The 27,386-nt window shown below is 39.4% G+C and overlaps 2 protein-coding genes and 1 pseudogene across 3 annotated transcripts; 2 read left to right on the top strand and 1 right to left on the bottom strand.

The window, feature by feature from the left end:
- Positions 1-41: 41 nt before the first annotated feature.
- Positions 42-2,007, bottom strand: LOC307046769 (trypsin-1-like; annotated as a pseudogene). Its single transcript, XR_013810526.1, has 6 exons — positions 1,849-2,007; positions 1,594-1,744; positions 1,257-1,508; positions 443-579; positions 258-359; positions 42-159 (listed from the first exon to the last, which is right to left on the bottom strand). The product of XR_013810526.1 is annotated as a trypsin-1-like (transcript).
- Positions 2,008-3,073: 1,066 nt separating this feature from the next.
- Positions 3,074-14,010, top strand: LOC307013520 (uncharacterized protein). The gene is given in 20 exon segments (XM_079640921.1): positions 3,074-3,234; positions 3,327-3,477; positions 3,573-3,823; positions 3,926-4,062; positions 4,150-4,251; positions 4,365-4,404; positions 7,599-7,622; positions 7,625-7,693; positions 7,971-8,121; positions 8,251-8,501; positions 8,590-8,726; positions 8,832-8,933; positions 9,055-9,094; positions 12,401-12,424; positions 12,427-12,495; positions 12,754-12,904; positions 13,034-13,284; positions 13,373-13,509; positions 13,615-13,716; positions 13,838-14,010. Coding segments are annotated over 20 exon segments (2,277 nt in total). The 5' UTR covers positions 3,074-3,194; the 3' UTR covers positions 13,886-14,010.
- Positions 14,011-20,964: 6,954 nt separating this feature from the next.
- LOC307046767 (trypsin-1-like) lies at positions 20,965-23,741 on the top strand. Its single transcript, XM_079693375.1, has 6 exons — positions 20,965-21,098; positions 22,479-22,629; positions 22,758-23,008; positions 23,109-23,245; positions 23,345-23,446; positions 23,569-23,741. Exons 1-6 carry the CDS (start codon positions 21,059-21,061, stop codon positions 23,614-23,616), a joined length of 729 nt encoding a protein of 242 aa, XP_079549501.1. The 5' UTR covers positions 20,965-21,058; the 3' UTR covers positions 23,617-23,741.
- Positions 23,742-27,386: the final 3,645 nt, after the last annotated feature.

Genomic DNA, 27,386 nt, shown 5'->3' with positions numbered 1-27,386 from the left:
AACAATGATTAATTTCAATCAATTTATTTATTTCACTATAAATCCAGCAAAGACAGTTAGCATTAGGACAGACAGTATATGTGTGTCTGCTGTGGAGGTTGGATGGTGGAGTTAATAGGTGGCCATTGTGTTGCACAGCCACTCAGTCTGCACACACACCTGAAAATAAAATATATCAGTCAGTTTGTTGCAGTTAAACATGACATACTTTAAGGAGTGTGATATTTCTATATTTTTAGGAGATGCAGGGAAGTTACCTTGGAGTAGACACCAGGGTGGTTCTTCTCTGCACACCCGTAGCCCCAGGACACAACACCCTGCAGCTCACCGTCACAGACCACAGGACCACCAGAGTCACCCTGAGAGATGTCATTTTAGAGAGTTAAAAAAATGTAGTCCAATTAGAAAATAAAGCAGTATAAAGTCAATCAGAGATACACACCTGGCAGGAGTCCTTGCCTCCCTCCAGGTATCCGGCACAGAACATGGTGTTGTCGGTCATGCTGGGGTAGGAGTTATCACAGTCTTCATAAGAGAGGATGGGGATAGCAACACACTGCAGCCTGTTGCCGTCAGCAGCTGAAGCAATGCAACAACAGAGAGGGGTGCAGGGGCTTGTTGTAGATTACGTTTTTTTAGACCGTGTCAGACTGTAGCAAAGAAAACCATTTTACTAGAAGAACAATATTATCAATCAACCATTGGTTCAATCTTTTGATCATATAAACCTGGAACAGCTCTCTTTAACCCTGAAGGACTAAATTATATTTTCCTGCAGTACATCCAGAGCTGATTTATTTCTACCCCAGCCTAGCTAGACTTTCCCTACAAAAACAGAACCACTCTTCTTGTCTCCTTTCCATGTCATTTGTCATTTCTTAGACACTTTTATGCAAAGCGACTTTCATTCAGTACAGTGGACAATCCCCACAGGAGCAATTTGGGGTGACGTGTCTTGCCCAGGGACACAACGACATGCTGACTCCAGTGGGACTTGTACTTGCTATCCTCTGAAGTCCAGCACACTATCCACTGAGCCACAGCCTCATATAACCCAAGTGATGTTTTTTTTGTGATGATTTCTTCAACATGTGCAAGTATTATGCATGTTTGTTGTCAATACTTTTTGTTTTGTAAACTTTTTTGATATCCATTGTGTAATTAAATAATAGCAAATAAATCAATAAAGAAAATATATATATTAAATAAAATGACAGTTTAAAAAATCTAAGCTTGTCTGAAATGTTTCTACTCACTGGAGCTCATGCTGTTTCCCCAGCCGGAGACGGTGCACATGGTGCCAGCGGGGGGCACAGCTGCTGGGCAGAGCCACGGGCTGCACGTACTGGTTGAGGGTGGCGGGCTTGCTCAGCTTGATCAGCATGATGGCATTCATGAGGCTGTAGCCATCATAGTAGGGGTGTGTGATGACACTGAGGGAGCTGATGAACTGCTCGTTTCCCTCTGTGACTCCGATGTGATGCTCTCCCATACGAACCTCAATGCGACTGAGAGAGAAGTTGGTGATTAATGAGGGCTTGTTTGTTTATTAAAGCATCAGATGAATAGTAATGGCTTTAAACATGTGCTTACGATTTTTAGCAGTGAGCAGCAGACACCACCCAGTTCTCGTTGACCAGGGAGCCTCCACAGAAGTGGTACCCAATATTCAGAGACACCTGATGGGGCTGGGAGTGAGGCGTGCACTCATAACAACCGATGATTTTGTCATCTTCCGTAGCAACTAAAAACAATTAAGACAACAATAAGAGAGCCAAAAAGCTAAATGAATACTGCTGTACTGTAAATATATAAAAGTGCATGATGCATTAAAAACAACCTACTCACAAGCAGCTCCAATGAGCAGAACAAAGACCAGGGACTTCATGGCTGCAAAGTTTAATCCGATCAGTACACTTGCATTCCTATTTGATATCTCTTCCGAGCTGCCTGATTGGTCCAATAGTTGCCAATGAAAATAAAAGTTGATACACTGGCCGCCGGGTGTAGGTGGTTCATTTCAGGTGACTGACCTTAAATAACTTTGACTGAAAAAAAAGTACCCTAAAATAGCTGTAACAGCTGGATTATTCACAGAGAGCCTTTGCTCAAGGCCGACTCGCATATCAGTAATGTAGCAGTGAGTCAGGATATCATCAAGAGTGCATGAGGCTTAACAAAAAAACTGGCACATAATGAGTGTACAGTTAATAATGAAATTAATCGTTTTACAGCCATTACTTTTTCATGTTCAGCGCAGAAAAATAACAAATTCTTGTATGAATTATTGATTATTCTTTTACATTTAACAGTCAATGCAAATCCGTTTTGTGTATCAGCTGACCTGGTCCCTGAATCGGCCACTGTATAAACCAATATCTGTCAAACACTTATATTCTCCAGTGACACGTACAACTGAAACGCTGCCATTCAAGCACATCTTTAAAACTGAGCATGCCACAAATGCCACTGTTCAACAACAAGACACTCTAGTTTCCAAATCATCCCAAACACAGCATGGATTTAGAATCTTCAGACTGCACCTGTTCTTGTTAATCTTCTTCATGTCACTCATGCATATTTATCATGTGAAATTGAAGCTGCTCTGCTTTTATATCAAAGCAGCCAAATGTAACTCAGGTTGATTCAAGCTTCACCAGCAGCAGATTTGCACAGAATTCAACATACAATTGACTGCGTTATTGTGCAGAATTCTTCATTATTAAATGGTCTTTTATACTTCCATGTAATAATTGTTAAATAACACTTTTGACCCTACCATCTTTTATAATGCAAGTAAAATGCATTTTTTTGAGTTTATCACTGTAAAGTTTCCTTTATTATATTTTCTGATAGTAATTGTGATCGAGTGATTACATTTTTTTTGTGTTTGCATCTTGTCTCTTCACTTTATCAACATTGTGTTAGGGTCATTCTATCTAAAGACACGTGGTGAAAGCCAAATCCAACAACTGTGGTTGTGAACCAAACCATCTGCACACCAGCGAATGTAAAAGTTGTATAAATAATACAATTTCCTGGCAGGCAGTATATCGACCACAATACCTGGAGTTACTTTTCCCAGAGCCCTGATTGGTCACAAACAACCTTTGGGGCGCATACAGGATGGAAAGATGAGCATATAAACCAGGTCTGCAGGTGAAGGCTATCATCGACAGAATCACTCAGCAACCATGAGGTCTCTTGTATTCGTTCTGCTCATCGGAGCTGCCTGTAAGCATATATTTCCCTGCTGTTTTTTAATCATTTAATTAAAATAAAAGTAACTTTTTTCTAACTATTGTGTCTTCTGTGTGTTTTATCAGTTGCGACGGAGGAGGACAAGATCGTCGGAGGGAAGGAGTGCACTCCCTACTCCCAGGCCCATCAGGTGTCTCTGAACTCTGGCTACCACTTCTGTGGAGGCTCCCTGGTCAACGCGGACTGGGTGGTGTCTGCCGCTCACTGCTACAAGACGTAAGTCACATCTCATATTACGAAGACAAGATTTTGACTACTTTTAACAGGCATTATGAAACTTAATTGCCACTCATCCGCTCTTTCCTCCCCAGCCGTGTGGAGGTTCAGTTGGGAGAGCACAACCTTAGAGTCACCGAGGGAAACGAGCAGTTCATCAGCTCCTCCCGTGTCATCCGTCACCCCAACTACAGCTCCTACAACATCGACAATGACATCATGCTGATCAAGCTGAGCAAGCCCGCTACCCTCAACCAGTACGTGAAGCCTGTGGCTCTGCCCAGAAGCTGTGCCCCTGCTGGCACCATGTGCACCGTCTCCGGCTGGGGAAACACCATGAGCTCCTGTGAGAAAGACCTACATTTTAACAGCTGGAGTTACGCTATGTTTTCATTTTCATTTGTGCTATTCTAACCCTTTTCCACCCTCTTTGTTTAATGTGTTACAGCCGCTGACAAGAACAAGCTGCAGTGCCTGAACATCCCCATCCTGTCCGACAGGGACTGTGATAACTCTTACCCCGGCATGATCACTGATGCCATGTTCTGCGCTGGATACCTTGAGGGAGGCAAGGACTCTTGCCAGGTGTGTAACAAAAACACTACTTTTCATATTCCAGTGCACCAAATCCAGAATATTATTTCATTTCTTCACAAATGAATTCTCTCTCAGGGAGACTCTGGTGGACCCGTCGTGTGCAACGGTGAGCTGCAGGGTGTTGTGTCCTGGGGCTACGGATGTGCTCAGAAGGACAACCCCGGTGTCTACGCCAAGGTAAACCCAAAAGATCTCTACAATAGATGATCTATCTACAATAAACTTATATTTAAATGTTGGAATTCAAAGTTTAATCTTCCTAACAAACCTCATTGTTTCTCTATTCACAGGTCTGCCTCTTCAACGATTGGCTGGAGACAACCATGGCCAGCTATTAAGTCTGATCCCGCGACCATTTTACTCTGCTGCCTTTCTTCCATCATTCCATCTTTCATCATAACTCCACCATGAGTTTTGAATAATGTGCAATCTGAGTAAATAAAATACTATACATTGACTTCTAAATCATGTTTTCCTCAGTTTGTTGTTTGTGTTTGTGTACATCATATCTTCTTCAGAGTAGTGTAATGTTTACTGGGATTTTTGGGATACAGTGAAAACAAGGCAATTACTTCTTATCTTGTATATAAATATAGATACAAAGGTTTAACTCTCCTAAATTTATTTATTTATCAACAACAATACATATTTGTCCAGTATACCTTATTATTAGATCTAGATGTTCAGCAACTGGCTGGGGAACACAACTAAGGGATCCAAACAAGCAAATTCATTCCAACAGCTCAACATAATCTAGATCCATTAGTAATATGACAAATTAACAATTTGGAATAATATCCAAGAATGAATTATAAAGTTGGAGTGTGGAAAAAACGTCACAGGGGCCAATACCAGACCACCAACTGGTCCAATCCATCCCACTGGATTACTTGTGGCAGGTGTTGTCGATAAGATTGTCGATAAGATCTCAAATGCTTAAGTATAGTTTACCGGACCCACTATCGTTGCAAATTGGACTGCATTTTTTCAATTTTCGTGCTTTATTGCCATGCCATGCCGTGGGTTATTAACATGATTGCAACAGTTCACATTGCGAATATAATAATTCTCTCTCAGCGGGACTCACATTTCACCGCATATAAATTGAAATATCACATTCCTTAATGTATGTCATGTTACTTCTGTCGTTAAGCGAGATCTAAAAAAGGGGAAGCAGGTCTGATTGGGGGTCAAATCGTACCACAGCCTGGGAGCTGCTACAGCAAAAACCCTGTCCCCCCGCTGGTTTAACCTCGACCTCCAACCACAAGGAGAAGTATCTCAGTAGACCTCAGTGACCTTGAGGATATATAGGATTGTGGAAGTTCTGCCAGGTAAGGTGGTGCCTAACCATTAAGAGCTTTGTAGGCAAACAATACCATTTTTTATTTGATTCTAAACTTTATCGGTACCCAGTGTAGAGATGCGAGTACAGGTGTAATGTGCTCATGCATTTGGTTCTCGTAAGATGGCGTGTAGCAGCATTCTGAACAAGCTGTGAGCGGGTGATGGTAGCCTGGCTAAATCCAACATAGAGGGCATTACAGTAAACAAGTTTAATAATCTAATCCGGATCAATCTGTACACCCAGATTAGTAACAGTGGGTTTCATATATGGGATTAGAGAATCAAGCACAAGCGGGGCATTGGGGCCTCCACTGGGTCCAAACATCATCACTTATGTCATTTTTTTATTCAAATGGAAAAGGTTCAAGGCCATCCAGGCTCTGATGTCCTGCAGACCAACAGACAGGCATTGCAAAGAGCTGGATTATTTCGTTTTCAGGGGCAATACGATTTGGGAATCATCAACCATTTCTTCAAGGTTGTATCTTCCTGGTCGAATGTACTTGCTGTAAGTCGCTTTGGATAAAAGCGTCAGCTAAATGCAATGTAATGTAATGTAATGTAATCTGCATAAAAATGAAATGAGACGCCATATTTTTTAATGATAACGCCCAGGGGGAGCAGGTACGGGGAAAATAAAATGGGGCCAAGCATGGAGCCCTGGGGTACCCCATATTTTTCTTGTCAATGCAATTTAAAGTTAGACTTATAACAAGGATGTAAATATACAAACAAACAAAATTAAAACAATACAGTTTTATCCATTGTTTATGAGTTGATGTTGAGGATACAGACATCTAAAAACATATACAATTTAAAATATAATGTTTTTTCTTAATAATTATCACTTCACTTGTGCTTGTATTAATAAATAGGTTTAACTCTTAGAGCAGCAGAACATTGCTGCAATATAACCTTATAAAAGAGAGACCATCAGTGGTTAAAGTAAAAGTATATTTGATTTTCTTCTTCATTTGGGTGCTTTGTATGCCCAATGTGGACTAAGAAAAAAACAAATTAACACATTTCTTTCATTAGTCATCTCTATAATAATAGTTTTAGGTTTCGTCCTCAAGTTTTTGTTGCCTTTCCTCTGATTTTAAGTAATTATTCATGCTGTATTGTCCTTATGATACTAGTATGTGCAGTTGATATTAATAAGTACTTGGTTACTTGGTCTAGTATGCATAGAATACAAGATATTACAGCTTCTTACATGCATTTAACTAAAATTTAACTAAAAACATTTTATACTTCCACTCCACTAGTTCAAAGAAAACTATTTCATTTTTTTTTTTCAGGAATAGTTACATTTGTTACAAGTAAAATGACTTACTACTTATAATGCGTTATTATAAATTCAAGGTGAAGACCGACAATGAAAGGTATTTTGGCTGAAAAACTAAATTCAGGTTGGAGTTGTGCAAAGGTCAGCTATGATTCATATGAAGTCGGAAAGAACTAATATTGAGAATAAAGTAATTATTTGTCTCAAAAGAGTATATTTTGGGATTTATGCAACTCTGCAATAGGCTGTTCTGCATGGAAAGAATGATTTATTTTTCTTATTTTAAGTAAATTATTCTGGTAATACTTTTCTAGTTTTACAGCGATATCATTTAAGTTGCAGAAATGTTACTCTAAATATGGTTAGTTCTTACTCAAGCACTGCTTTCTAACTATTTATTGAATTTGAAAAAAAGACAAAAAATAGTTTTCAAGGTAAGTAACAGATGCCGAAAATCCCACAGCTGTGAGATACAGTGTCCATACATCTAAGTATAGAGGGGACCTGTGTACCTATGAAATCTGACCAGAGAAACAAAAGCCAACTTTAAGAGGTATGTATAAGAAATATCGTAAGAATCACTCATTGTGAAAAAGGTTTACAAAGCAGGCTTGCATTTAAAAATGTGATGTTTTTGTATAAGAATAAGACAAAGTGGTGCGAAATCAAACTCCATATACTGCTGAGTAGCAAAACATTATGTTCTAAAGCTAGATTATTTATTTTGCTTCGAAAATCATACATTTAGAAATAGATACATTGAAAAGTTTTTTTCTGTAATTCTGGAAAAATGAATCACCTACATGTAACTCCAACCCCCTGCGGCAGAGATAGGCTCCTTGCTGACCAATGAGGAGGGCTGGACAGCAGGGCAGCACTCCTGACTGAGGATATAAACCAGGTCTGCAGGTGAAGGCTATCATCGACAAAATCACACAGCAACCATGATGTCTCTGGTCTTCATTCTGCTCATCGGAGCTGCCTGTGAGTGTGAAGCTCTTATCGAGCCAGATTGCCTTCCTCTCTGCTGACAGTCTTTGGGCCTTTATCCCAAAACTTAGTGCAGAATAACCAGAGCGTGTGCCTAAAGCCAAGGATCTTTTTTAATTAGAAATCAGCTCTTGGAGTTTTGTTAAACCTCAGTACTCAAATGAACAATGTGCACTTGTTTTACATTCAAATAGATGTCTGTTGTTACTTTTTTTAAAGAGTAGTATCAACAACAAAAAAACTAAGTTTATTCTGATGTGTGTTTTCTCAGTTGCCACGGAGGAGGACAAGATCGTCGGAGGGAAGGAGTGCACTCCCTACTCCATGCCCCATCAGGTGTCTCTGAACTCTGGCTACCACTTCTGTGGAGGCTCCCTGGTCAACGAGAACTGGGTGGTGTCTGCTGCTCACTGCTACAAGTCGTAAGCACATTCCTCGTGTTTTCCAGGGTCATAGGATTGATTTACTAACCCATGGGGCATGCATATTAATATTTGATGATCAGTTGTCTGTATTTTGTTACTAATCCAGTCATTTCCATTTGCTTTTAGCCGTGTGGAGGTTCGTATGGGAGAGCACCACATCAGGGTCACCGAGGGAAACGAGCAGTTCATCAGCTCCTCCCGTGTCATCCGTCACCCCAACTACAGCTCCTACAACATCAACAATGACATCATGCTGATCAAGCTGAGCAAGCCCGCCACCCTCAACCAGTACGTTCAGGCCGTGGCTCTGCCCAGAAACTGTGCCCCCGCTGGCACCATGTGCACCGTTTCCGGCTGGGGAAGCACCCAGAGCTCCTGTGAGTAACACCCGCATTTTAACAGCTGGAGTTACGCTTTATTTTTGTGTCATTTTTGCTATTCTAACCCTGTTTTACTAAATTACAGCTGCTGACGGCAACAAGCTGCAGTGCCTGAACATCCCCATCCTGTCCGACAGGGACTGTGATAACTCTTACCCCGGCATGATCACTGATGCCATGTTCTGCGCTGGATACCTTGAGGGAGGCAAGGACTCTTGCCAGGTGTGTAACAAAACAACTCTGCAGGACTCCTTTTCCTATAACAATGCATCTTAGTTGCATATACAGAAAATGTGTACATTTCTTCACAAATGAATTCTCTCTCAGGGAGACTCTGGTGGACCCGTCGTGTGCAACGGTGAGCTGCAGGGTGTTGTGTCCTGGGGCTACGGATGTGCTGAGAGGAACCACCCCGGTGTCTACGCCAAGGTAAACTGAAAACATTTCTACAATGGAAGACATGAAACTTATATTTCGCAATGAGAATGCCTAGTAACAATTAATCATATTTGCAAGTTTTCTAAAAACCTCATTGTGTTTCCATTCACAGGTCTGCCTCTTCAACGATTGGCTGGAGACAACCATGGCCAACTATTAAGTCTGATTCTGCCATCACCATCTTACTCTTCTGCCTTTCTTCCATCATTCTAACTCCACTTTTGTTGTTGAGTTTGGAATAATGTGCAATCTGAGTCAATAAAGTCCTACACCTTGACTGTTAAATCATGTTTACCTCAATGTTTTGTTTGTGTTTTTATACATCATATATTCTTCCCAATACTTTTAAATGACTTCTTAAAAGATTTACTTAAAGGGATTTTTGGGATACAGTAAAACATGGCAATAACTTAAACATTAATAAACATCTAAAGCATTGAAATAAAAAACGTTGCAATAGAAAAAAAAAATGCTACACAACCTTTTAAATTTGAAAGTTAAGAGTATACATTTTTTTTTTATCAACTCCAATACATGTTTGTCCAATGTACCTTATAAGGTCTGGATCTTTAAAAACTGTTTCAGGAACACCATGGGAAGCTCAAAGGTATCCAAATAAGAAATTACATTAAATCAGCACAACATAACTTTGTACCATAATTTAATCTCCACAGCAGACTCACGCTACAGACTTTCTTACTTCCAACTTTTTTTCTGCTGGAGTTGAAATTAGTAAATATATAAATAAATATATTAATAAAGTGTGTATAAAATATTTTTTTTTGCTTTGTAATATTTGTTTTTCTTTTATTGATAATAATTTTTCTTGTTGATGCAATTTCAACATCGACTTGTATAGAACACGGAAGTTAATACAAAAATATCTATTTACTTATATGTTTTCTTGATTTATCCATGTGTCATGAGTTGATGTTGAGGACACATACATCTAAATACTTATACAAATACAAAATATATTATTTCTTATTTATCATCATTTCATTTTCACTTGTATATATAACGAAATATTTATTTAACTCTAAGAGCAGCAGAATAGTGCTGCAATATAGCTTTTTGACTAGATCAGCTAGAAAACTGGGTGGAATTGTCAGGAACAGTTCTTAATTGGTTTGAATCCTACCTAAAGGACAGGAAAAACGTTGTTCCTATAGGCAACTACACATCGGAGCTGACAAATGTGACATATGGGGTTCATCAGGCCTCCATCCTGGGGCCTCTTCTCTTTAACAACAAGTCCTCCAACTCATACGACCAAATAGGTCGATTGTTCAAGCCCTTATTACGACCAAACATGTCGTTTGTTCAAGCGCTTAATACGACCTATAATCAGGTTTTAAAGTTTTCGACCTCTAGTGCTCCCGTTGATTGCAAACGTTACAGAAGGTCGTATATTCACAAATAACCCTCTCTGTAAAATCCTAAATTGTAGGATAGTTTGGCCATTAAAATGCTTTTTGATTAGATTCTAGCGAGAAGTGTATATTGTACTTTTAGAATCCACGTCCAGTGGATGTGTAGGATCTATAGTTTGATAGATATTACGAAGATGATATGAGGCTTCGCCAGGAGAACGTGTATATATGTCAGGGGCGGGAGATTCATGTGATTGGTTGTCGGTCGCGTTGCTTGCAAAAAATCGGCAAGCTTCAGACACGCCCAGCATCATTTTTTCTTTATGCCTGTAGTGTAGACGGGCCGTTACTGTGCCACAGAACAACAAAAAAACTTGTATTTGTATTGTTATTATTTTTAAAGTAAAGTAACTTGTTACTAGTTACTTTTATAATTTAGTCATTAATAAAGTAACTAGTTACTGCAATCAACAGGACCATGTTGTTTTTTACACCACCACTAGAGGTGCTACACTTTAAAACGTGACTCTGTGTCGTAATATGCTGCTGAACAATCAACCTATATGGTCGTTTTTTGTAGGAGGACAGGCTGCTATTTAACGTCTAAATGCTACCACTGGCTTAGATAACGAAAAACCGCTTCTTCAGAGTGCTGCTGCCCGAGCCCTCACTAACACTTACGGCCCGTCTACACAAGAGGCATCAAAAAATCTTGAAGCTGGGCGTGTCTGAAGCTTGGCGATTTTTTGCGAGCAACGCGATCAACAACCAATCAGATGAATCTCCCGCCCCCGACATACAAAGCAATAGCAATGTTAAAACAAAGTATTCATAACACTGCACTGTAACTTTTGTTCATGTATTTTATACCTGTAATATTCTATATTAACTTGTTTAATGTTTATTTTATTCACTTCGCTTTTTAATGACTGTTTTTAAATGCCATTTTATAGTATGTTTCCGCTGCACTATTACTTATTGCCCTTAAAGTTGTTAATATTTTTGTTAAGCACTTTGAATTGCCTTGTGTTAAAAAGTGCTATATAAATAAAATTGCCTTGCCTTATAAAAGTGAGACCATCAGTTCAAGTATATTTGATTTTCTTCCTCATTTGGGCGCTTTGTATGCTTTGTAGGCCCATTGTGGACTCTACCTTTTTTCAAAATAGGCCAACACATCATATCTGAATTTAGTTTTTATCTAACAGAAGCTGAGAAACCCACAGCTGTGAGATACAGTGTCCATACAGGGGACCTGTGCACCTATGCAATCTGACCGGAGAAACACAAGCTAACTTTAAGTGGTATATAATACATTATATTAGTAGCACATTTAGTTATTTTTAAGCAAAATAAATCACTCATTGTAAAAATGATTCCAAAGCAGGCTTCCATTTAAATATTTTATGCTTTTGTATAAGATAAGACAAAGTGATGCTAAATCAAACTCCATATACTGATCAATAGCAATGAATCAGGTTATAGAGCTAGATCATTTATTTTGCATCCAAACCATGATTCTAGTGATACATTCCAGATTAAAGATAAAATAAGAAGATTAAAACACTGAACTTTAACTCTGATCATTTCATATTGAACCCTTCTCTGTCATCTTGATAGTCAAGCTAAAAGCCACTCACATGAATACAACAATTAGATGTGCTATAAATGTTGAACATATGTCATGGGTGGTCATTAGGTGTAGTAATTTAGTATTTTATAATTACGCCATTACATTATGTTTTTGTTAAAGTATTGTTTTTTTGTTCTACATTGTTGAGCTTTAGTCAACTCCTAAGCACCCACAGCAAAAACAGGTTAAAACAATTTCATATAGAAAATGTATTTTGAAATGTATTGTCATGAAGTAAAAAATACATTTAAGAAAAAGGACACAATATTCTCCTTACTCTCCCTTTTACACTTTTACAAATGTAGCTGATAAAAAAAAACATGCTTATTTCTACGATGAAAAGTGTTTTTTATGTGATTCTGAAAATGAATCACCCAACATCCCACAGCAGAGATTGGCTCCTTGCTGACCAATGAGGAGGGCTGGACAGCAGGGCAGCTCTCCTGACTGAGGATATAAACCAGGTCTGCAGGTGAAGGCTATCATCGACAGAATCACACAGCAACCATGATGTCTCTGGTCTTCATTCTGCTCATCGGAGCTGCCTGTGAGTGTGAAGCTCTTATCGAGCCGATTGCCTTCCTCTCTGCTTTATCCCAAAACTTAGTTCAGAATAACCAGAGCGTGTGCCTAAAGCCAAGGATTTTTTAAAATTAGAAATCAGCTCTTGGAGCTTTGTTAAACCTCAGTACTCAAATGAACAATGTGCACTTGTTCTAAATTCAAATAGATGTCTGTTGTTACTTTTTTTAAAGAGTAGTATCAAAAAAAAAAACTAAGTTTATTCTGATGTGTGTTTTCTCAGTTGCCACGGAGGAGGACAAGATCGTCGGAGGGAAGGAGTGCACTCCCCACTCCCAGCCCCATCAGGTGTCTCTGAACTCTGGCTACCACTTCTGTGGAGGCTCCCTGGTCAACGAGAACTGGGTGGTGTCTGCTGCTCACTGCTACAAGTCGTAAGCACATTCCTCATGTTTTCCAGGGTCATAGGATTGATTTACTAACCCGTGTGGCATGCACATTAATATTTGATGATCAGTTGTCTGTATTTTGTTACTAATCCAGTCATTTCTATTTGCTTTTAGCCGTGTGGAGGTTCGTATGGGAGAGCACCACATCCGGGTCACCGAGGGAAACGAGCAGTTCATCAGCTCCTCCCGTGTCATCCGTCACCCCAACTACAGCTCCTACAACATCAACAATGACATCATGCTGATCAAGCTGAGCAAGCCCGCCACCCTCAACCAGTACGTTCAGGCCGTGGCTCTGCCCAGAAACTGTGCCCCCGCTGGCACCATGTGCACCGTCTCCGGCTGGGGAAGCACCCAGAGCTCCTGTGAGTAACACCCGCATTTTAACAGCTGGAGTTACGCTTTATTTTTGTGTCATTTTTGCTATTCTAACCCTGTTTTACTAAATTACAGCTGCTGACGGCAACAAGCTGCAGTGCCTGAACATCCCCATCCTGTCCGACAGGGACTGTGATAACTCTTACCCCGGCATGATCACTGATGCCATGTTCTGCGCTGGATACCTTGAGGGAGGCAAGGACTCTTGCCAGGTGTGTAACAAAACAACTCTGCAGGACTCCTTTTCCTATAACAATGCATCTTAGTTGCATATACAACAAATTTGTACATTTCTTCACAAATGAATTCTCTCTCAGGGAGACTCTGGTGGACCCGTCGTGTGCAACGGTGAGCTGCAGGGTGTTGTGTCCTGGGGATACGGATGTGCTGAGAGGAACCACCCCGGTGTCTACGCCAAGGTAAACCAAAAACATTTCTACAATGGAAGACATGAAACGTATATTTCGCAATGAGAAAGCCTAGTAAAAATTAATCATATTTGCAAGTTTTCTAAAAACCTCATTGTGTTTCCATTCACAGGTCTGCCTCTTCAACGATTGGCTGGAGACAACCATGGCCAACTATTAAGTCTGATTCTGCCATCACCATCTTACTCTTCTGCCTTTCTTCCATCATTTTAACTCCACTTTTGTTGTTGAGTTTGGAATAATGTGCAATCTGAGTCAATAAAGTCCTACACCTTGACTGTTAAATCATGTTTACCTCAATGTTTTGTTTGTGTTTGTATACATCATATATTCTTCCCAATACTTTTAAATGACTTCTTAAAATATTTACTTAAAGGGATTTTTGGGATACAGTAAAACATGGCAATAACTTAAACATTAATAAACATCTAAAGCATTGAAATAAAAAACGTTGCAATAGAAACAAAACATGCTACAAAACCTTTTAAATTTGAAAGTTAAGAGTATACTTTTTTTTTGTATCAACTCCAATACATGTTTTTCCAATGTACCTTATAAGGTCTGGATCTTTAAAAACTGTTTCAGGAACACCATGGGAAGCTCAAAGGTATCCAAATAAGAAATTACATTAAATCAGCACAACATAACTTTGTACCATAATTTAATCTCCACAGCAGACTCACGCTACAGACTTTCTTACTTCCAACTTTCTTCTGCTGGAGTTGAAATTAGTAAATATAAATAAATATATTAATAAAGTGTGTATTAAATAACTTTTTTTGCTTTGCAATGTTTGTTTTTCTTTTATTGAGAATAATATTTCTTCTTGATGCAATTTCAACATCGACTTGTATAGAACACGGAAGTTAATACAAAAATATCTATTTACTTATATGTTTTCTTGATTTATCCATATGTCATGAGTTGATGTTGAGGAAACATACATCTAAATACTTATACAAATACAAAATATATTATTTCTTATTTATCATCATTTCATTTTCACTTGTATATATAACGAAATATTTATTTAACTCTAAGAGCAGCAGAATAGCCCTGCAATATAACTTTATGACTAGATGAGCTAGAAAACTGGGTGGAATTGTCAGGAACAGTTCTTAATTGGTTTGAATCCTACCTAAAGGACAGGAAAAACGTTGTTCCTATAGGCAACTACACATCGGAGTTGACAAATGTGACATATGGGGTTCATCAGGCCTCCATCCTGGGGCCTCTTCTCTTTAACAACAAGTCCTCCAACTCATACGACCAAATAGGTCGATTGTTCAAGCCCTTATTACGACCAAACATGTCGTTTGTTCAAGCGCTTAATACGACCTATAATCACGTGTTAAAGTTTTCGACCTCTAGTGCTCCCGTTGATTGCAAACGTTACAGAAGGTCGTATATTCACAAATAACCCTCTCTGTAAAATCCTAAATTGTAGGATAGTTTGGCCATTAAAATGCTTTTTGATTAGATTCTAGCGAGAAGTGTATATTGTACTTTTAGAATCCACGTCCAGTGGATGTGTAGGATCTATAGTTTGATAGATATTACGAAGATGATTTGAGGCTTCGCCAGGAGAACGTGTATATGCGGCAGCTTCCATGTAAAGTTAGCGTCAACCCTCACAGGCTGAAAACAGTGATATCTGCATTACTCATCCACTAAAAACATCAGTTTATCCTTGTTAATTACACAACATTAATTGGTTTAAATTGTGTACAATGCTTTTCTATTTTTCCCATAGATTTTTCCCTTTTCGATTCTGAGAGACACATTTCTTTTTTCAGAGGTTTTGATAGGCTAAAACATCGAACTACCCATAATCCTTGATGTTTTAGCCGCAATGCACGTCGGGATATGGTGTTTATGCGATATGAAATCGGAAAACATTTAAAAAAATAAATAATAATAATTTATTCCGAGTATGCTTGCTTTTCTCTTTGGAAGTCATCACATAACGGCATTGTAATACACGGTTCGGCTGCATTAAATATTACACATCTGCCGTAGTTCTTTATTTGGAGAGCCCTTGCAGTATCAACACTAATTCAGTTGACTTTTATATTTGATCGAATTGGTAGAACGGTGCACAGCTGATAGAAAGGGACTTGTAGTTGTTAAAGATATTACTGATTTTCTTTGAATTAAAGAATGTAATATACTGAGTTGAGAGAATAGTCAGGGGTTTTGGGTGATGGGAGACACATCTATGGAATCAAAATTTCAATAGCTGATATTATTATGTTTTATTAACTACACCACTGGTTTTTTAACCCGCACCGCCTAGTGGTTAAAGCACGTTATTGCATTTTGTTGTTGAATGTTATATTGATGAAAACATTTAAATTTTAAGAGTAGCCTACATACAAAAAAGGGAGAAAGTAGAAGTTCAATGATAGAAATATAGAATAGAAAATATCAAGGAGATAATGTAGTGATCTCTACAATAAAACAGTTTAGTGCAGGACGTCCAAAGATATTAACAGGGGGATGTGCAAAACAGACAAACTAATAAGGCTTTATTTAAACATTAAAGAATACTTTAATTTAAGGTCTTCTTTTGAATAAGAAAAAAACGTTGGGGGTATCAACAGATAAATATGGAGTCTGACAAAGTACTTAACGTCTAATATATTGCATAGTTTATTTTGGCACTTGACAATCACCTTCCCTGAATTTCCCTCAGGTGAAACTAAAGTCTGATTTAAGGGTTGTATATATTTCACATCATTAATCAGAATCTGAAAAGTAACACAAATACATTTAGTGGAGTAAAAATACCAGGATAACCTCTGAATTGTAGTGGAGTAAAACAAAGTAGTACATGCTGCTGTAACAAAAACATTTCCCAACTTGGGATCAATAAAGTATATCTTATCTTATCTTATCTTAAGATGATCGATGGCAACTGCCATATTTGCAAAATGTGCCTCCGACCTATACAAGTGCATGTTTCAGGCTTATCAATTAACAACAGGAGGGGTCACAGACATAAGACCAGCTGTTAAATAAAGCTCTTCTGACCTTAGCTATCATCTGGGTTTATTAATGCTGCCCATTATGGACACAAGCCATTTTCAACCATTTATTATGTTTTAAATGTGATAACACCAATGTGTTTCCCATCCCCTAAACCTCCAGGGGTGTACACAGTTTAATACTGGTAACTTCTAATTATGGGAAATATGAAAACGTCTTTTAAAACTAAAATTCCCAGTAGAGACGTCCCATAGAACATGTTGCGAAACACACAATAGCCAGCATGTGTAGTTCTGGGGGGAGGGCTGGGCTGGAGCCGTCCAAGTCCAGTTTTGGATAGTCTGCCGTGGTTCCATTCCATTTCAAAGAGCTGTTTGACGCTCGGCATAACCTTGTCGCACTGCCACTCCAACATCCAATCACAGAGCTTAAGGACTAATCACGGGTCTGTAAAGCAAGGCGGATGTTTTAGTCCCAAACGATAGCTGGGGAATCTGGGTAGTGTAGTGTCTTCGGAAACTCTGTAGTGTCTAAACTCCGAAAAAACTATTTGTTTCTCCGAATCGAAGGTTAAAAACCAGAAAGCATTGTACACAATTTAAACCAATCAATATTGTGTAATTAACAAAGATAAACTGATGTTTTTTAGTCGATGAATAATGCCGATATCACTGTGTAATCAATTGACAGTGAGGGGAATACTTCCGGTTCTACAAAGTAACGCATTACTGTAGAGCAACTACTTGTTGCGGTAACTAATAGCGTTACTAGCTACCTATTCCCATTAAGTAACGCCGTTATAGTTACTGTGATTTAAATGGGTGCGTTACTGCGTTACATTATGTGATGGAACTGAACCGAATCTCCCTGCGGATGTAACTTACAGGCCAATGCAGCGATGTCCTCTCACAGCACCATGGAAAAGTGAAAGTAACCAGAGAGGAGTGATGGTTGGTAACATTTCAGGGTAAGCCAATCAGAGACAGAGTTGGGCTGGTCTTGCCTTATGGGGAAAATACACACACGAACACTTGCTAATGCTAACACACACACACACGGCAACGCTCACCACCAGCACACACACTAACAATGGCAGATGCAAGTATCAGCGAGAGCAGCAGCGCATTTACAACTTGGAAATATAACCATTATTTTCAATTTGTGGGGATAAAGGACGCAAAAAATATTACGGTAAAATGTAAACTGTGTGCAGGACAGAAAGCATTGTCCACATCGAATAACAGCAATGCCAATCTCCTGAAGCACCTAAGTAATGTAAATGTGGGGAGTTGTCTTTTCTCTTACTGTGCCACAGAACAACACAAAAACTTGTATTTTTATTGTTATTATTTTTCAAGTAAAGTAACTTGTTACTAGTTACTTTTATAATTTAGTAACTAATAAAGTCAGTAGTTACTTTTTTTAGAGCAGTAACTATAACTATTACGATTTACTTTTTAAAAGTAACTTGCCCAACACTGGTTATTTGTGAATAAAATAATCTCCGGAGCGTTTGCAATCAACAGGAGCATGTTGTTTCTTACACCACCACTAGAGGTGCTATACTTTAAAACGTGACTCTGGGTCGTAATATGCTGCTGAACAATCGACCTATATGGTCGTTTTTTGTAGGAGGACAGGCTGCTCTTTAACGTCTAAATGCTACCACTGGCTTAGATAACGAAAAACCGCTTCTTCAGAGTGCTGCTGCCCGAGTCCTCACTAACACTTACGGTACGTCTACACTACAGGCATCAAAAAATGCTTTCAACGCTTCGCCCATTCACTTGAATGGGGTGACGTAGAAGATTTTTAATCTTCGCCGAACTGCATTGTGGGGAGCATGGCATGGCTTTGCAAGCATCACAAGCATCTATCGGCATCAAAAGTTGAACAATGTTCAACTTTTGAGGCTCGATGCTTGGCATCAGCCAATGAAATCCTGTTTATGCAAATCCCGCCAGTGCAAGCGCAGCCAATCAAACCTCGTGCAAACTGGGAGAGCCAGACCGCAGTTCATTTCCTCATATTCCAAACGAGATATTACGGTAGCAAATCACCCGGTTCTTTACGACCGGAACTATTTACCGGGATACAAACCGGAGGAACCAGGCATGGAGGGAGGTGGCAGAGACAGTGGGTGAAACTGATCGTTTTTTCGCCTGTTTGGAGAGTTTATATCCAGTTTACTTCGTTTTAACATTGCTATTGCTTTGTATGTCGGGGGCGGGAGATTCATGTGATTGGTTGCTCGCAAAAAATCGCCAAGCTTCAGACACGCCCAGCTCCAAGATTTTTTCATGCCTGTAGTGTAGACGGGCCGTTACGGTACGTCTACACTACAGGCATCAAAAAATGCTTTCAACGCTTCGCCCATTCACTTGAATGGGGTGACGTAGAAGATTTTTAATCTTCGCCGAACTGCATTGTAGGGGGCATGGCATGGCTTTGCAAGCATCAAGAGCATCTATCGGCAATGTTCAACTTTTGAGGCTCGATGCTTGGCATCAGCCAATCAAATCCCGTTTATGCAAATCCCGCCAGTGCAAGCGCAGCCAATCAAACCGCGTGCAAGCTGGGAGAGCCAGACCGCAGTTCATTTCCTCATATTCCAAACGAGATATTACGGTAGCAAATCACCCGGTTCTTTAAGACCGGAAGTATTTACCGGGATACAAACCGGAGGAACCAGGCATGGAGGGAGGTGGCAGAGACAGTGGGTGAAACTGATAGTTTTTTCGCCTGTTTGGAGAGTTTATATCCAGTTTACTTCGTTTTAACATTGCTATTGCTTTGTATGTCGAGGGCGGGAGATTCATGTGATTGGTTGCTCGCAAAAAATCGCCAAGCTTCAGACACGCCCAGCAGCGGCGTGTCTGAAGCTTTGCGATTTTTTGCGACCAACGCGACCAACAACCAATCAGATGAATCTTCCGCCCCCGACATACAAAGCAATAGCAATGTTAAAACGAAGTATTCATAACACTGCACTGTAACTTTTGTTCATGTATTTTATACCTGTAATATTCTATATTAACTTGTTTAATGTTTATTTTATTCACTTCGCTTTTTAATGACTGTTTTTAAATGCCATTTTATGATATGTTTCCGCTGCACTATTACTTATTGCCCTTAAAGTTGTTAATATTTTTATATTAATATTATATTATATATATATTATATTTATATTTTATATATATATATATATTTGTAAGCACTTTGAATTGCCTTGTGCTAAAATGTGCTATATAAATAAACTTGCCTTGCCTTATAAAAGTGAAACCATCAGTTCAAGTATATTTGATTTTCTTCCTCATTTGGGCACTTTGTATGCTTTCTGGGCCCGTTGTGGACTCTACCTTTTTTCAAAATAGGCCAACACATCATATCTGAATTTAGTTTTTATCTAACAGAAGCTGAGAAACCCACAGCTGTGAGATACAGTGTCCATACAGGGGACCTGTGCACCTATGCAATCTGACCAGAGAAACACAAGCTAACTTTAAGTGGTATATAATACATTATATTAGTAGCACATTTAGTTATTTTTAAGCAAAATAAATCACTCATTGTAAAAATGATTCCAAAGCAGGCTTGCATTTAAATATTTTATGCTTTTGTATAAGATAAGACAAAGTGATGCTAAATCAAACTCCATATACTGATCAATAGCAATGAATCAGGTTATAGAGCTAGATCATTTATTTTGCATCCAAACCATGATTCTAGTGATACATTCCAGATTAAAGATAAAATAAGAAGATTAAAACACTGAACTTTAACTCTGATCATTTCATATTGAACCCTTCTCTGTCATCTTGATAGTCAAGCTAAAAGCCACTCACATGAATACAACAATTAGATGTGCTATAAATGTTGAACATATGTCATGGGTGGCCATTAGGTGTAGTCATTTAGTATTTTATAATTACGCCATTACATTATGTTTTTGTTATAGTATTGTTTTTTTGTTCTACATTGTTGAGCTTTAGTCAACTCCTAAGCACCCACAGCAAAAACAGGTTAAAACAATTTCATATAGAACATGTATTTTGAAATGTATTGTCATGAAATAAAAAATACATTTAAAAAAAAGGACACAATATTCTCCTTACTCTCCCTTTTACACTTTTACAAATGTAGCTGATAAAAAAAAAAATGCTTATTTCTTCGATGAAAAGTGTTTTTTATGTGATTCTGGAAATGAATCACCTAACATCCCGCAGCAGAGATTGGCTCCTTGCTGACCAATGAGGAGAGCTGGACAGTAGGACAGCACTCCTGACTGAGGATATAAACCAGGTCTGCAGGTGAAGGCTATCATCGACAGAATCACACAGCAACCATGATGTCTCTGGTCTTCATTCTGCTCATCGGAGCTGCCTGTGAGTGTGAAGCTCTTATCGAGCCGATTGCCTTCCTCTCTGCTTTATCCCAAAACTTAGTTCAGAATAACCAGAGCGTGTGCCTAAAGCCAAGGATTTTTTTTAAGAAGAGATCAGCTCATTGATCTTTGTCCCACCTCTGTACTCAAATTAACAATGCAGACTTGTACTACATTCAAATAGAGTAGTTAAATCATAGCCGTGGGAACATGTTTCAAATGGGGGGTGCTGTGGGGATGACACCAGGGCTGGTTCCGACCAATGTGCTGCTAGGCAAGATTTTAGCTGGCAATGAAAAACCTCTACAAAAGACCAATACACTGCAAAAAGAGAAATATATTGACATGGTGCACAGCTTATATAACAAGGCTTCAAATGTATTATATATTATAACATGTTTCAATTGGGGGGGTGGACTTCACATCCTCTAGGGGGGTCCGGGGGTGCCCCCCCGGGAAGATTTTTTTAACATTTTAAAGTAAAATGCTTCAATTTGGTGCACTTTGAGTGCCCAATTAGAGACTGATCTAGGGGGTACAACTCTAAACACCCATATGAAAAAGATCGGTTTGCATTTTATTAATCAAATAAGTAGGTATGTGAACATTTCCAATAACCTACCATAGCCAATAACAAATACATGTAACTTATTTTATTTGTGTTGTTCATTCATATCTTATTTGACCAGTTAACATTTATTTATTTATGTATATTTTAAAATCTCTCCAGTTTTAAACGATATTTTTGGTTTACTGTCCTATAGTATACATTGAAATGATTTCAAACCTGTTTTTATTTATCCTAATAATTATAAAGGTGTGCCTTGGAAATATTTGTTTACATAAATTTTGATCAAAACGTTTGAGACCCACTGAGAAAACTTAGACTAAAGTGAACTATCTAAGCCCTCAGAGTCCTTTACCTCACTGAGGCTCTCAGTCTGACAGGAGAGGACTCTCCCTCCACATTATTGTAGAAACAGCTTCTTATATCCGTTAGCGCAGCAGAAGCTAACAACAATCCCCGCCGGTACCGCGGTATCCCCTCTCTCTATCTCTCTCACTTTGGCTGTGAGCTGCGGGCGCCTGCTAAGCCAACATCCCACACTTTCATCACTTACAGCGCCCATCGTACAGGGCAAATGGAAAATGTAACCGGGGTGAAAAGGGTGTTATCTTTACTTAATTATGAATGTTGTTACATCAAGGCTGGATTTTTTTTTTTTTTATCATATCTTGTGGAAGTGCAGATCCCCTGTCCTCCACCAGGGGGTGCTGCAGCACCCTCAGCACTCCTACTTCCCACGGCCCTGAGTAGTTTATACTTTTTTTAAAGAGTAGTATCAAAAAACTAAGTTGATGCTGATGTGTGTTTTCTCAGTTGCCACGGAGGAGGACAAGATCGTCGGAGGGAAGGAGTGCACTCCCTACTCCATGCCCCATCAGGTGTCTCTGAACTCTGGCTACCACTTCTGTGGAGGCTCCCTGGTCAACGAGAACTGGGTGGTGTCTGCTGCTCACTGCTACAAGTCGTAAGCACATTCCTCGTGTTTTCCAGGGTCATAGGATTGATTTACTAACACGAGGCGTATACAGACAATATCTAATGCTAACTTTTCTGTCTTCTGTCACTAATCCACCGTTTTCCATTTGCTTTTAGCCGTGTGGAGGTTCATTTGGGAGAGCACAACCTTAGATTCAAGGAGGGAAACGAGCAGTACATCAGCTCCTCCCGTGTCATCCGTCACCCCAACTATAGCTCCTACAACATCAACAATGACATCATGCTGATCAAGCTGAGCAAGCCCGCCACCCTCAACCAGTACGTTCAGGCCGTGGCTCTGCCCAGCAGCTGTGCCCCCGCTGGCACCATGTGCACCGTCTCTGGCTGGGGAAACACCATGAGCTCCTGTGAGTAACACCTGCATTTAAACAGCTAGGAGTTACACTATGTTTTGTTTTTTTTCATTTTTGCTATTCTAACCCTTTTCCACCCACATTGTTTGAACAGCCGCTGACAAGAACAAGCTGCAGTGCCTGAACATCCCCATCCTGTCCGACAGGGACTGTGATAACTCTTACCCCGGTCAGATCACTGATGCCATGTTCTGCGCTGGATACCTTGAGGGAGGCAAGGACTCTTGCCAGGTGTGTAACAAAACAACTCTCTCCTTTTCCTATACCAATGCATCTTAGTTGCCAATACAGAATATTTGTGAATTTCTTCACGAATGAATTCTCTCTCAGGGAGACTCTGGTGGACCCGTCGTGTGCAACGGTGAGCTGCAGGGTGTTGTGTCCTGGGGCTACGGATGTGCTCAGAAGGACAACCCCGGTGTCTACGCCAAGGTAAACCCAAAAGATTTCTACAATAGACAATATGGAACTTATATTTCACAATGAGCATGCCCAGTTCAAATGTATCATATTTGCTAGTTTTTTAACAAACCTCCTCGTGTCTCCATTCACAGGTCTGCCTCTTCAACGATTGGCTGGAGACAACCATGGCCAACTATTAAGTCTGATTCTGCGATCACCATCTTACTCTTCTGCCTTTCTTCCATCATTCTAACTCCACTGTTGTTGTTGAGTTTTGAATAATGCGCACTCTGAGTCAATAAAGTCCTACACCTTGACTTTAAAATCATGTTTCCCTCAGTTTGTTATTTGTGTTTTTATACATCATATCTTCTTCACAATACTTTAAAATGACTTGCTCACTGGGATTTTTGGGAAACATCCAAATTGTTGAAATAGAAAACAAAATATGCTACACAACCTTTTGCAAGTAATGAGTATAATTGTTGTTGTTTTTTAATACCAATAAATCTTTGTCCAATTTACCTTATTATTAGGTCTGTATCTTTAAACACTGGCTCAGGAACAGCTCAGTAAGCTCAAAGTTATCAAACAAGAAAGTACATTCAATTAGCACAACGTCATTTTGTACCATCATGTACAATCTGGCAATCAAACAATATAAAGCAAACGATTTGTTCATACATTATGGGAAATAATATCTAACAATGAATTCCATAGCCAAGGTGTGAAACAAACGGCACAGGGGCCAATAACAGACCACCAGCTGGTCCAATCCATCCCACTGGCTGAATTTGAAAAAAGGATAACATTGGAAATAATTATATTATTCTAAAATATAGATTTATAAAAAAAAATCTATTAAAATAATACACATAAATATGTTTTCTTGATTTATGGGTCATGAGTTGATGTTGAGGACATCTAAATACTTCTTATTAATCATCACTTTATTTGCACTTGCATGAGCATATAAATATACTTTAGTTTGACTCTTAATGGTCTCCTATCATGCAAATTGCAGTTTTGTACATCTTTTATACATAAATATGTGTCCCCGGTAGGAGTTTCACAACTACCTATAGTTACTAGTCGACTAGTTGTTACGTCATAATAAAGACACACAAAGAGAGGTGTAAAACTGAATTTTGTATTGCAATTCATACAGTTACGTTAAACACTGTAACAAAGCAGCATTTTAATTTGTGTTACATGCTGTTATATGGCTGATTACATTAAAAACAATAACTGGACTCACCAATCTACTGCAAAAACTCTGTTAAGAACATAAATGCAACATAAATCCACTGCGCATTGGGCAACACTTTACTCGCTGTCACTGTCCTTCTCGATAACGATGTCCACCCTTCCAGGTTTTTTGGTTTGCGTTAAGGAAGACAAAAGCATCAACATATGAGGGAAGGCGGCTTGACCGCTGTCGGGTGACAGTGTTGCCTGCCAGGGAAAACATCCGTTCACTTGGGATGCTGGTGGCCAGGTAGCTCCTGGAAAGCTTGGCTAAACGGGGGAAGCGGTTTGCGTTTTGTGCCCACCACTTCAGAGGGTTATCCAATGTGGGGATATGGGGTGTCTGCTGGCAGTAATCCCGTAGCTCATCCGCGCCACTGTTGACCCGTTTTTTCTTGTTGCTCTCGAAATGAGGTCCAAACAGCTGTTCAAAGGGGGGGGTGCTAGTGGAACATGCTTCTGAACTTTTAGTTCAGCTAAAACTGAAACTGTATTGCGCATAATTGAGGCGCATTTGCGCATAAGATGAGGACACCTGAATGTCAGACGTGTTTTGCTGGAGCATTGTGCAGCACCTCAGCGCCAATGTCGGCATCCTCATCTCCCACGTTTGTCTCCATTTTGGTCACGACTAGTTGACTAGGGCCTACAGCGCCAACTAGTTGTAGAGTTAGTCGACTAGTCAATTAGTTGATGAAACCCCTAGACCCTCTCTTTTCCTCCTTAACCACATCTCTAAAAACTGGGGTACAACGGAGCTGATCCAGATTTGTTGCCGATATTACGTAATATCGGAAATGTGGGCTGGCTTTACGCCCACGGCCCTATCAGAAACAATGCGCGACGTGTTTTGGAAGTAATATGTTCTGTTTACATTAGCAAGCATCGCTACTCAACTTGTAGTAAACCCGCAAGAGAAAAAGCTTTTGACCTCCATACTGTTTCAGAAAGAATCCTTGATTTGATTTTGAACATAACATGGTGTGTAATCACGGCAGCGTTTAGCTGAGTATCTGGGCAGAATTCTCCTGTCTGAGCTCTCAGGCTCGTTTGAGATGAGCGAAACCGACGCAGACCTGCGCAATTGCGACCGCCATCTTGCTAGTGCATTGCATGATGGTTAGTAATTTTGTCCGACTTGCTCTGGAGGCTCGACTGCATGAGACGTTGAAATCTCGCGGGACAAAGACGCCGGCAGCCTTGAGAGCGAGGCAGAGCAGTTTCTCTCCACGAGCTGCGGAAGCAAAATGCTTGATGGGAAACGACTCGCTGGTATATCGAGCTGAGCGCTCATTGGTGTTATTTACCCTGTGCTGGTGATGAAACTTTCCAATTGGCTCCGCAAAGGTTTTTTTTGTTGTTTTGTGTCAGTTTTACGTCGCCACTTCCATTCACATTTTTCCTCATTGTTCCACAATGTTTATCATCATGAAATTAATTATCTATTACATTACATTTCATTTAGCTAACGCTTTTATCCAAAGAGACTTACAATTACCAATTAGAGGGACATTCTCCCTGGAGTAACTAAGGACTAAGTGCCTTACTCAAGAGCACACTAGTGGTGGTGTTCCTGAACTCACAACCTTCCGATCTTCAGCCCGCCTCACTATCCATTAGACCACCACTATCCCTATATATATCCCTATATATATCTATATATTGTATATTATACTTGCACTGCTTACCGTTTTCATACGTTATATAGCTTAGCATATTCATACACACTTTTAATACAATATTGTCTGCTTATCTGTATTATTGTGTTGCATTGTTGGAGAAGTCTGTGACCTAAGATTTTCAACGACATAATTACTCTGTAGCTATGTTAGTTTGACAATAAAGAACCTTGAACCTTGAATTCTGTTCATACTGCTCATAGGCTACTGTGTATATCTAGTTTATTCATACCCCTCACTGTTTATTCAACATTCAATTCATTCTATATTTTATTCTGTAGATTGAGTACAATACTTTTCACTTTACTGCTTTTCGCACTCCTGCTTAGCATGTTTAGTCCTGAGCTTGTTTTTCAGGTCTCCGGCTCGAAAATTACATTCCCAGAACAAATGACCATATCTTCCCTTCTAAAAGGGTTAAATTAATAATCTTTTTTCTCAAAGTAATGATAAACCTGTGAGTTAGATGTAGAAAAGTCAGAATCAATATAGATGTTTTTTATTTCAAAGAAAATTCAGATTGAACATTATGTTTTACTTATAGTGAAAACTACCCTTGGATGATGGGTTAGTAGACTAAAAGCTTTAGGAATCCAAAGTACAACATATAATAAGTACCCTGTATCAAGATTGATGCAAAACAAGTTAAATCTGACCTTTTTAGAGAGATTTAGCAAAAAAAAACACTTCTGGGGTCATTTGGGTGGATTTTCCATATCTCTGGGCCTCCTTTGTCGATTTTGCTGATTGACATCTTTTTCTGACCGTTAGAGCCAATAGAATTGAAGGGGGGTTTCCCCACACACACACGGTAAAACAAAAAGGTGGGGGCTTCGTGCATGCAGTTTTGCATCAGAGCTAACCTATCTCTAGCTCTGACATCTGGAAACGGAAAAGCAGGTTTATTGCTTATGGATTATCAGAAATCATTTCAAAGGGACACAGACACAGTGGATTAACCTATGGATTAACTTCAGCAGCGTTTTTATCGTTTTAATGCCATTGAAGACCACTTTTGACCAGACTACGACACAAGCCATGTT

The sequence above is a fragment of the Notothenia rossii genome (assembly GCF_949606895.1).
Source record: "Notothenia rossii genome assembly, chromosome: 7".
Taxonomy (NCBI): domain Eukaryota; kingdom Metazoa; phylum Chordata; class Actinopteri; order Perciformes; family Nototheniidae; genus Notothenia; species Notothenia rossii.
This window is presented reverse-complemented; position numbering and strand designations above follow the sequence as displayed.

Coding starts and splice junctions, on each gene's coding strand:
- LOC307046767 (XM_079693375.1), top strand. CDS start 21,059: ATGATGTCTCTGGTCTTCATTCTGCTCATCGGAGCTGCCT. Junction 22,630..22,757: donor GCTGCTCACTGCTACAAGTC/GTAAGCACATTC, acceptor ATTTGCTTTTAG/CCGTGTGGAGGTTCATTTGG. Junction 23,447..23,568: donor ACCCCGGTGTCTACGCCAAG/GTAAACCCAAAA, acceptor CTCCATTCACAG/GTCTGCCTCTTCAACGATTG.